The sequence below is a fragment of the Phyllobates terribilis genome, unplaced genomic scaffold, assembly GCF_046119375.1.
Source record: "Phyllobates terribilis strain yellow unplaced genomic scaffold, ASM4611937v1 Scaffold_1__5_contigs__length_1240528914, whole genome shotgun sequence".
NCBI lineage: Eukaryota > Metazoa > Chordata > Amphibia > Anura > Dendrobatidae > Phyllobates > Phyllobates terribilis.
This window is the reverse complement of record NW_027362761.1, coordinates 780,360,394-780,372,929: the sequence shown is the minus strand read 5'-3', so window position 1 is coordinate 780,372,929 and position 12,536 is coordinate 780,360,394. Positions and strand designations below refer to the sequence as shown.

Genomic DNA, 12,536 nt, shown 5'->3' with positions numbered 1-12,536 from the left:
CATCGCACCAACAATGCATCGGTGCATTGACATGGTAGTGGGCTTCATACAATCTGATCAGAATGTTAAACTAAGAATCTCAAGTCCAGTTTTGTAAATTTTTGACTAGCAGCAAATAGATCAACATACGATTTTTGGATGTGCAGTCCATGTCTTTTTTCTACAGTTCAGCAAACAGTAGAAGCCATTGAATTACACTATTAAAACGGACCACATTACGGCCGAGGGCGGACAAACATGAAAAGTCGTCATATTTTCATCCAGAATACTCAGACAATTTTCATCCATATCGTCATCCATATTCCATTCATGTGCCTTCTGAGTGTCCGTATTTTACATCTGTGTGACATCTGGATTTAAACATCAACAGTTTCAAATGTACATGATCAAATACGGTGAGATTAATAATGGCAATGTATCTGTAAAAATCAGATGCTATATGGATGATCCATGAGGCATCCTATTTATTTTTTTGCGCACCCATAAACTTGTATAGGTGAATCTCTTCCAAAACACGGAAGTACACATGGTGATTTTTTTTTTTTTATACAAAGGCACCATTGACATCTGTGTAATAATATGTCTATATAATACACTCGTCTGAATGAGCTCTACAGCAGATCTGTCACCAGAAAATGATGTCTTTAAGGGCAGCATAATATTATGATAGGTCTGCTGGGCTATTGCTCTGCTCTTGTAATAATAACCAAGATTACCGTGGCCTTATAGCTATGAGTTTGCTGTATTCGTGAGCAGTGTTCCTCTTAATCTGAGAGATCTGAATATAATCTACAAACAAGTCCAATTACTGATATACCTCCCCACAGAGTCTGGTATTCTTTATGAGTTCATGAGCCTGACCCTCCCCACATATCTCCCAGCCCGCTTTGGAATGATTGACATCTGCTATGATAAAAGTGTAATTTTTGCAGGACTAATAATAATGCTGTATACTGCTTTTTTCACTCCCTCATTCAGAATCATTGGATATTTGCCTATATACTTACGATGAGCAGATCTGACAATATTTGAATTCGCCAAGTCCACCAGATTTTGCCAGGAAATTAGATTCATAGCAAATTTATTCTCCCCAAATTGAATGTCCCTTATTATACTGTGGGGCCTGGAAAGACACCAGAGCATAATACTTGTATCTTTATTATTACAATTATTATTATTATTTTATATAACACCATTGATTCCATGGTGCTGTACATAAGAAGGGGTTACATACAAAATACAGATATCACTTACATTAAACAAACTAACAATGATAGACCGTTACGGAGGGAAGAGGACCCTGCCCTTGCGGGCTTACATTCTACAGGAACAGTGAAGGAGACAGTAGGATGGGGGGGTGCAGCAGCTCTGATGTTGGTGAGGAGACAGTGGGGTCATCGCAGGCTGTAAGCTTTCTTGAAGACATGGATTTTAGAAAAAAAAAAAAAAATCAATACTCACGTTACCGCTCACCTCAGCTGCTCACTGTCCCCCATACAGTCTTCAACACCTTTTCTTACTACTGCAATGCTCTGAAACCCAGGGATTTTCAGCCATGACTATGGATGTCTCTGTATGTCTCTGCGCATGTGCAGAAACATCTCAGGCCTAGCATGCCCATTTTAAGGTCGCAGCATATGTCCTGACATCATGATGTCATTTCAACCTTACGACATAGAGATGTCCTGGGTCTGAAGTCTGGGACCTAGCGTGAAGAAGAGGTCCTGGATATCAGTGACTGATGGCATTAAAAAGAGTAATTTAAGACCGTATGGAGGAGAACAAGCAGCAGAGGTGAGCAGTGAAATGAAAATTAGTTTTTTAACCTTTTTTCTGGCCCTCTATGGTTTAAGAAAATCTTGCTGAATTTGCGTGGAGCAAATTACAAAAAAATCCTCAATGTTGTGGGAACAGTTTGGGTAAGGCCATTTTTTGTTCTTGGATGACTGTGCCCCAGTGCTCCAAGCAAGGTCTATAAAGGCATTGTTGGGTGAGTTTGGTGTGAAAGAGCTTGACTTGCCTGCACAGAGCCCTATCCTCCACCTCTTTGAACACTTTAGGGATGATCTAGAATAGAGATTGTGAGCAAAGGCTTCTTATCCAACATCAGTGACCCCACAAATGTTCTTTTGGATTAATGGGCAAAAATTCTCACAGGCACTCCAAAATTTTGTAGAAACCCTTCCCAGAAGAATGGACGCAGTTTCAACTGGAAAGTAAGGATCTGCTCCATATTAAAACCCATGGATTTAGAATGGGACATCATAAAAGTTCCCCTATTTCTATAAGTGTAGATGTCGCATTACTTATGTCCATGTAGTGTGGATAGAAATAAACAATAAATGTGGTTACATTTCAAATGAAAGATAATGTAAGCAATAGTATAGGTCACAGTGCAGAATTCACTGCAGTGCCTGCCAAGAGCAATCAGTCTTGATAAAATTCACTATTGTATAACTGATAATTATCTTGTATGGGTATTTTTGAAGCATGCCAAATGCAGTCAGACTTGCTTAATCTATGCTTCGTTTATCCAGATGCCAGGCTGTATGCAAGTTTTAAAGGGTGACCAGCCTTCCAGAAACATTGTATGTTATCTAGTTAGACTAATACTGTTAAAATCAGGATGAAAACTGGGTCTACACAGCTCAGCATACTCCGCAGTTGGTGTTCCAGCCACTCTCGCTGTCTAAAGCGTTGAGCTGTGCTTGTTCATGCATTTTCATATTGTTCATCTGAATACAAATTGTGGACAAGACAACTCAGATCACATTAAACATTGGGGATGTCGGAGAACTGAACAAGGTTTTAATGTTTTTGCTTCAAATACCATTAAAGGGCTTTCAGCATTAGGGATGAGTGTTCTAATGCATTCATATGAAACTTTACCCTAGTTTCTGTCAAGTGCATAAATTGACTGATTTTACAGATTTCAAGTATCTGTGATTTCCTGAGTGTTCAGTGATGTCTCATTATCTTTTTTTCAGTTTCCTGATCAAAAATAGGGGCTATGAAATATGTGCTGTATGTCTTTTACCATTTTCATTTTATTGTTTTTTTATTTTTATCTACAATACTTTCGGTAGACTTAACTTAACGACCAAGCCATTTCTTTGTTTTTGCTTTTTTCCCCTCCTTCCAAAGAGCCATAACGTTTTTTGCTCTTTTTTTATATTCCTGTCGACACAGCCATTTGAGGTCTTGTTTTTTTTTTTGTTTCAGAACGAGTTATTGTTTTTTGAATGAAATCAATCACTTTACCATAAAAATGTACTGAAAAACAGAAAAAAAAAATCCACTAGGGATGAAATGGTCAAAAATAAAAAAATAAATAAAAAAGACGCAATCAATTTTTTTTTTAAAGCACTGCACAGTATGTTTAAAATGACAAGGAAACATGATTCTCCAGTTTATTATGACTACAACGGCAGTAAACTTGCATAGATTTTTGTTTTCTAAATATCGGAAGTTTGCAAAAAAACCCCCTTATTTTTGGTTTATGTCGCAATCTTGTAAAGCCCGTAACTTTTTTTTAATTTTTCTGTCAAATGAGCTTTGAGGTATTGTTTTTTGTCTAGGGAGCTGGCAGAGTTCCGGTAGTTATATCAGTTTCTTGTGCAATGATATGATCGCTTTTTAATGCATCTTTTAAGAACATGTAACAATCCAAATAACATTATCTGGACCAGGCTTTTATGCTTGCGTCAAGACCAAATATGTTTTTTTTCTTTTGTAAAAAACTATTTTGTTTTTTGTTTACTTTATTTTTTAGTCACTTTAGGGAACTTGAATCCTTTTATCACTTGTTCTATATATTGCAATACCACCTGATTTTGGGCTTCACAGGAATACCAAGATAGCAGTCATGGGGGTATTTTGTGGGCTCCGGTTGCCATCGTATCCCATTGGCACCCCAAAAATTACACGTGGTGAGGGCCATTGGGAGGCAGTGCAATTGCTTCTTTAACCCCTTAATGACCGCTGATGCAACTTTATAACGGCGGTCGTTAAGGGTACTTATTCCTCAGCACCGCTCTTTCACGGCGCTGAGGAATAATGATATATTGCCGCCCGTCGGCAATTCCCATGGGTGTCAGCTGTATATGACACCTGACATCCTGTATTATTTGGCCCCAGCCGGTTTTGAAGCCGATTGTTGCTGATTAACTCCTTAAATACCGCTATCAATCGTGACAGCGGCATCTAAGTTCTTAGAAGGGGGTCACGAGACCCCCTTAGTAACCATCGGACCCCCGCAATGAGTATTGCGGGTCCCAATGGTTACCATGGTACCCTGAGGACAGGTGATGATTGCAGGGTACGGTGGCCTGTGAGATCCAGCTTATAGCTTATTACAGTCAGTGAGTCATTGACAGTCTCATGCACTGCAGTACACGAGTACATACATCGGGGTTTCCGTGCAAATTTTCCCAAACCGCGATTCAGACAAAACCCCCGAAAGGAACCACTCATGTAAGAGGCAGATGGAGTCACTTTTGACTGGTCTGTGTTCCGGCAGTGTCACATCATTTTAGGCGTCTTTATGCTGCACAAGTGTGGGTGACCAGAGATCTGTGCATGCCTAAAAAGACGGATACCACCGGAGCAGATGCCAAACAGACTCCAAAGTGTCTCCATCTGCCTCATTATGGTGGGTGGTTCTGTCAGGGGTTTATTTTGAAACACATTTTTGTGGGATTTACACAGAAACCCTGGCGTAAGTGGTACAAATGAAGGCGGTCCCAGCCTTATTCTGGAAGCGATCAAAAAAATATTATGTACCCCAAAATGTTACCAATAAAACCCTAATTTATCCCACACGAAACCAACCCCCACTCAGGTCCATCATCTGTCACTGGAAATATAAGAGGTCCCATGGGGTATCAGCGTACTTAGGAAAAATTGCACTACAAATTTTGGGGTCCATTTTCTCATGTTACCCTTGTGAACATAAAAAATTTGGGACTAAAAGTACATTTTTGAGGAAAAAAATAGATTTTTTATTTTCACGGCGTTACGTTATAAACTTCTATGAAGCATCTGGCGGTTCAAGGTGCTCACCACACATCTATATACATTCCTTGAGGGGTGTAGTTTCCAAAATGGGGTCACTTGTGTGGGGTTTCCACTGTTTAGGCACATCCAGGGCTCTCCAAATGCAACATGGCATCAGCTCTCAGTTCCAGACATTTTTGCATTCAAAAAGACAAACGGTTCTCCTTCCCTTCGCTTTCCCGCCCAAACAGCAGTTTTATCCCACATATGGGGTATCGTCATGTTTAGGATAAATTGCACAACAAATTTTGTGGTTCATTTTCTCTCGTTACCCTTGTGAAAATAAAAAAAATTGGGTCTGAAGTAAAAATTTTGTGAAAAAAAGTTAAATGCTGATTATTTCCTTCCACGTTGCTTCAGTTACTGTGAAGCATGTGAAGGGTTAATAAACTTCTTCAATGTAGTTTTGAACACCTAGAGGGGTGCAGTTTTCATAGTGATGTCACTTTTGGGTATTTTCTGTCATATAGACCCCTCAAAGTCACTTCAAATGTGATGTGGTCCCTAAAAAAATGGTTTTGTAATTTTTGTTGGAAAAATGAGAAATCGCTGGTGAACTTTTAACCCTTATAACTTCCTAACAAAAAAAAATTAGTTTCAAAAATTGTGCTGATGTAAAGTAGACATGTGGGAAATGTTATTTATTAACTTTTGTGTGACATAACTCTCTGATTCAAGGACATAAGAATTCAAAGTTTGAAAATTGACAAATTATCCAAATTTTTGCCAAATTTCCATTTTTCACAAATAAACGCAAGTCATATCAAAGAAATTTTACCACTATCATGAAGTACAAGATGTCCCTAAAAAACTATCTCAAAATCAGTGGGATCCTTGAAACGTTACAGAGTTATTACCTCATAAAGTGACACTGGTCAGAATTGTAAAATTTGGCCTGGTCATTAAGGACATAATTGACTCGGTCACTAAGGGGTTGGTTAAGTGTCGCTGTAAGTGATTGATAGTGGCATCTAAATGGTTAAATAGTAGTGATCGTAGCTATTGCCGGTCACTATTGTTACAGACAGCCGGCAGCTGCCACTTGTTTCTGAGCCCCTATACAAATATGAACCCCATGGTAGATGTACAGGTGCCAATGGGTTAATTAAACCCATTATATACAAGCAGTGGCTTTCTGATTTTTTTGAAACCACAGTAATGTCCAGCTGCCTTAAGGAATTTCAATCATGAAAGCATACAAGCTCATGTTATTGCTATTTTTTAGACTCCCCACCTAGAATCAACATTTCCCATTAGAATAAAGTTTATATCAGCTGGTGGCCTCAGCTTCTAATAAATGATTTTTCCAGATGTTTCCATTTCTCTACAATAGCTTTTGTATTCAAGCAAATGACCATTCAACTATTATAGATGGAGCAAAGTTTATTTTGACAAGTTATGCACCATCTTGTTAACTTGTCACAAATGGTTATCTCACTGAAAAAGCATTTGTCACTATGTAAAAAGTGGCCAGTTTTAGTCTTCTTTTATTCCCACTGTTCAGTTTTTTTTCTTTTTCATGTATGATTCCAAAGATATGGGCCTCTACATTTAGTGATGATTTTTATGGTCTTTCTAAAGGGATGTTTTACAAAGGGTAATCATGCAGAGCCAAAAGAGAATCCTGTGAGCCACACCCCTTTGGTAAAAATCATATTAATTAGCACTGAATGAAAAGGTGCATATTTTTAGAACTGTTTTCAGATTAAAAAAAAAGAAAAACTGGTATTCTCAGGAGCAGTGGGAAAAAAAATTGACAAAAAGTTTAACTTGTCACTTGCCATGTACAGTACAGACCAAAAGTTTGGACACACCTTCTCATTTAAAGATTTTTCTGTATTTTCTTGACTATGGAAATTGTACATTCACACTGAAGGCATCAAAACTATGAATTAACACATGTGGAATTATATACTTAACAAAAAAGTGTGAAATAACTGAAAATATGTCTCATATTCTAGGTTCTTCAAAGTAGCCACCTTTTGCATTGATGACTGCTTTGCACACTCTTGGCATTCTCTTGATGAGCTTCAAGAGGTACATGCAGTTGAAACCAGAAGCTTACATACACTATATAAAAAGACACATATGCATGTTTTTCTCAATATCTGACATGAAATCAGAATAAACCTTTCCCGTTTTAGGTCAATTAGGATTACCATAATTTTTGATATTTGCAAAATGCCAGAATAATGAGAGAGAGAGAGAATGTTTTATTACTTACTGCAAAGTCAAAAGTTTACATACACTAAGATTACTATGCCTTTAAACAATTCTGGACAGCCCATGTGATGATGTCATGTGTTTGGAAGCTTCTGATAGTTTTTTTGGCAACATCTGAGTTAATTGGAGACACACCTGTGGATGTATTTTAATGCACACCTGAAACCCACTGATTCTTTGTGTAGCATCATGGGAAAGTCTAAAGAAATCAGCCAAGATCTTAGGAAAAGATTTGTGGACTTGCACAAGTCTGGCTCATCTTTGGGTACAATTTCAAGATACCTGAAGGTGCCTCGTTCATCTGTACAAATAATTATACGCAAGTACAAACAAAATGGGAATGTCCAGCCATCATACCACTCAGGAAGGAGACGGGTTCTGTGTCCCAGAGATAAACATGCTTTGGTCCAACATGTGCATATCAACCCAAGGACAAAAGCAAAAGACCTTGTGAAGATGATCACCACAGTGAAACAAGTACTGTATCAACATTGGCTAAAAGGTCACTCTGCCAGGAAGAAGTCATTACTCCAAAAGAAAGATAAAAAAGCCAGATTAATGTTTGCAAATGCACACAGGAACAAAGACCTTCATTTTTGGAGACATGTCCTGTGGTCTGATGAAACTAAAATTGAACTTTTTGGGCATAATGACTATCGTTGGAGGAATAAGGGAGAAGCTTGAAAGCCTAAAACACCATCCTAACTGTGAAACACGAGGTTGGCAGCATCACGTTGTGGGGTTCTTTTGCTGCAAGAGGGACTGGTTCACTTCACAAAATAGATGACAATAGCCCGAAGCATACTGCCAAAATGGTAACATAGTGGCTTAAGGATAACAAAGTCAATGTTTTGGAGTGGCCATCACAAAGCCCTGATCTCAATCCTATTGAAAATGTATGGGCAAAGATGAAAAAGCAAGTGCGAGCAAGGCGACCTACAAGCCTGGATCAGTTACACCAGTTTTGTCAGGAGGAATGGGCCCAAATTCCGACCAACTATTGTGAGAATCTTGTGGAAGGATATCCCAAACGTTTGACCGAAGTCATTAAGTTTAAGGGCAGTGGTACCAAATACTAATGAAATGTATGTCAACTTTTGCCTTTGCAGTAAGTAATAAAAAGGCCTTAAAAATTCTCTGTCTCTCATTATTCTGGCATTTGGCAAATATTAAAAATTATGGTAATCCTAATTGACCTAAAACTGGAAAGGTTTATTCTGATTTCATGTCAGATATGGAGAAAAACATGCATATGTGTCTTTTTAAATAATGTATGTAAACTTCTGGTTTCAACTGTATTTATGGCAAGTGACGTAAGATTAAGATAGCTTAACATTTCACAAGTCATTAGCCAGTCAACTTAGATGTCAGATTACACTTTTTTGTGTGCTGTGATATCCTAGTGCTGTGTTAAGATAAACTTTTTTTAATGGTGGTGCCAGAGATCAAGTCCTCTTCCTTCTGAAGAGGCTATGTTCATATTTAAATTCACAGAAGATCATTGCATGGCCTATAAGTCTCCTTACGCTGGCTTAGCACTCTCCACAAGGAGAAACATTCCCCCTTAGACCTCAGAAGCCTCTCAACTAGCCAAATCAGGTCTCCTGCTTTACACGGAGGAGGAACAAATGCCCCAAAAGACATGTCTGCAAATGGAGTTTTGGCTTCTTATCCTAACACATGTTGTTATGGGGACGGTTGCAAACAACTTTATTAATAATGGAAAGCAACCGAACCCGAGGTCCGCGATGCAGCCTAGAAGACTGCGGCCGAACACCTTCCGGGTAAGAAGGTAAAACAACCAACTACTATATAACTCCCTCCAGTGTTACTGCACACCGAGACAGGAAAAGGGATTCGCACTATCTCCGCTAGCTGCACGAGAGATGTGCGACAAATAATGTAGCCGTAGCCCTGTTAACTGCACAGAGGCTACGCAGCAGATGCTAAGAAGTGTCTGTGACTCACGCCGGCGTATACGTGATCCCAGCCAGTGTGCGACCGGACTGTGGAGTAACTCTCCACGTGGCTAACAGGCGGTGCCAGGAATACGGAGTCCGCAGTCTGCTCGGGGTGTATAGCGACCCTCTTGTCGGAGCCAGACTGTCAAATGGAACTACCTGCCTCCCTCTAGCTAAGACTGCCTATCCCCAGCTAAACCTGCCTGTCCGAAGCTAGAGCAGCAAGAGAGCACGTGGAGCTCAAACAGACAAGCGTCCACACATGACCACAACCTTAGCTCAATGATCAGAGTGCGCCGCCATGCTTGTGGCGGCCTATTTAAAGACTAAGCCCTGCCCACTGTCGCATTATTGGTCGCACTACTGATGACGTCACCCGCGGCCAATCAGGCGGTGCCAGGTCACCGGATCAGCTGACACCAAAGCACCAATCACGGTCCGCCATGTCACGGGCATGCTCAGCCCTTGTACAACCCTGCAGCCTATGCTTAACACTACTAGGAACAAGGACCCAAGGGACAGCCTGTACTTCTCGTGCACTGGCTAGGCATTGGGACCGACGGCGATGCTAAGCAGCATCTGCCCCGGCTGGACCAGAATGTAAGACCACAGATGTTTCTGACCCAATTTCAGGTCCAGCAACCACCTAACACATGTGGCAAGGCTAGTTAAATGTTCCATATTGATGTTTAGGATTGCTACATCCACTAGTATTGCTTGCAGCACAATGATCCTTGACTAGCACCTGTAGATTAATTTAGAATATTACATGAGGCTTGGTGATCAACCAACTTGTTTTTATGTTTCATGGCCTGTTTTAAGCATCCATGTTTTGAAATTGTAATTGCATCTTGCGCTATTTTAGGCCATAATTACGTGAAGAGGGCAGTGTGATGTATTATAGCAAATTACAAAATTTTATTTTGCTCAGTGTCGTCAATGGTCATTACTCATTAGCATCCAAGTAGTGCACAACTCAGCACAGCAATAAGAAAAATGCAGAATTTACAATAATAAAAACTCTCATTTTTTTTTTATTTGTTTTTCAGTCCACGAATGAGGTTGTCCTTCATTGTATTTTCAACTCAGGCGACAACAATTATGCCACTGACGGGAGACAGGTATGTTTCTGGTTGTTTATATTATTTAGGGGGAACTACAATCAATTAATGTTCTTTCTTGTGTTTTCAAATTTTGACTATGCTTCATTAACACTGAATATACTGTATATGTACACACTTAGCTAGGTTCTGTCATCACAGTCAATCTCTTTTATATGAATTACCAAGAATCCTGGCAAACTTTTACTTTTGTCAAGGACAATATGGTCACTTTGGCTCTCCATATGACAAATGGATGATGGTGTTCTTGTTACTAGCTTAAAGTAACACCCCAGTTTGTTAGTTTTAACTCATTCTGTGATTAGTCCCCTACTATATAAAATTGTGCTAGTATTATCTTATTTAAGTGTCATTTTCCATCTGAAATGTAATGGTATATGTCTCTTCATTTAGGTCATGTGATCACATGGTGACCCCTTCTACTGAGAATTATATAGCTTTATGTTCTGTGAAAGGGTTCACCATCTCTGTTACTAGAACTACCTGCATAATGCAATAACATGTAGTGTACCACTGAAGTTCTATCCAGGGGGGAATAGAAGCTCATATCAAATGATGATGACTGCACAGTGCCACACAGTTGTAATGTAGGAAATCACATTTCAGACATCCTTATTACGGTATATATTTATAATCTATTAGTTTATTTAGGAGACTATAGAGGAAATGATTATCAAGCTGTATTTCCAGCAGATAGAAATTGTACTCTCTATAGTTGGGCATTTGATGCTATGCGGATGCAAGATAGGATTAATAGCAGAGAATATAGGAATAACATGCAAAATAAAAGCTTGAAATTAAGATGGAGCCTACAGAGAGGAAAGCATGACGCTGATTTACATCGAAGTAAATGCACTGTATAAAATAGAGATGCAGAATATGACAGACAATCATGCAGGGATAGAGGTGCAGTTATATAATAAAAAAATCTGTCAGTGATTCTTTAAGGATCAAATATGGACACTGATTGTCCTGATGGTACAACCCTTGATATTGAGATCAAATTTAATTATTTTCTATTGTGGTGCGCAACTGTGACATGGAAATCAACAACATTGCTGTCATACAACATACTTCAATGTAACTCAGTAGCCCAGCTACACATATTTAGAAAATGATATCATGCACACTAAGTACATAGTAAAACAAATCCAGAAATGCACATTAATAATGTACCGAGACCATAGACTGTTTGAAACTAGTGTTGAGCCACCCCTGTAGTGTTCGGGTTCGGTTCAGTTCGTCAAACACCGGGATGTTCGGGGAACTGTTGGTCGAACACCTTAGAATACTGTCGAACACTGTTAAAACCAATGGCAGGCAAACAAAAACACATATAAAACACCTTCAAAGGTGTCCAAAAGCTGACAAACTGCTCAGAAGACACTCTCTTTAAAAAAGCCGGCCGGCAATTCAGCATCGGTACCCGACAATTTAGAACAGAAAGAATAGAGCATCACACATAGATTAGATAGATAGAAACATGTCAGTCACATATATAAGAAGTACAGTGACAGTGTTGGTTACTGTACTTGCCATTTAGTGTTAAAGGATTTATTAAAAAAAATAATAGTGTTTTCATGCACCGTCTCTTTAAAAAAGCCGGCCGCCAATTCAGCATCGGTACCCGACAATTTAGAACAGAAAGAATAGAGCATCACACATAGATTAGATAGATAGAAACATGTCAGTCATATATATAATAAGTACAGTGATAGTGTTGATTACTGTACTTGTCATTTAGTGTTAAAATAAAGGATTTATTAAAAAAAAAATTGGCGTGGGGTTCCCCGTAATTTTGGTCTCTAGCGGAGGTTAAGCAGACGGCTGTGGCAGATGTTTGAAGCCTGGGAAGGGAGTAATACCCACGGAGCTTCCGAGGCTACTAATATCAGCCCCCAGCTGAATATCTAGCCTTTACTAGCTATTAAAATGGGGGACCCCCAAAAAAATGACATGGGGTCCCCCCTATTTTAATAGCTAGCAAAGGCTAGGCAGACAGCTGGGAGCTGATATTAATAGCCCAGGAAGGGTGCCATGAATATTGGCTCCCTCCCAGGCTAGAAACACCAGCCGTCCCAGAAATGGCGCATGCATAGGATGCGCCAATTCTGGCACTTAGCTTCGCTCTTCCCACTGCCCTGTAGCGGTGGCAGTGGGGTAATAGGGCTGGGGT

At 39.5% G+C, this 12,536-nt stretch overlaps 1 protein-coding gene across 1 annotated transcript in view; it reads left to right on the top strand.

The window, feature by feature from the left end:
* The window catches only part of ANTXR2 (ANTXR cell adhesion molecule 2), a 260,993-nt gene that overhangs the window by 25,484 nt on the left and 222,973 nt on the right, over window positions 1-12,536 (top strand). The window contains exon 4 of the mRNA XM_073637003.1: window positions 10,289-10,360. Coding sequence (XP_073493104.1) covers window positions 10,289-10,360 — 72 coding nt within the window. The remainder of the gene's footprint in view (window positions 1-10,288; window positions 10,361-12,536) is intronic.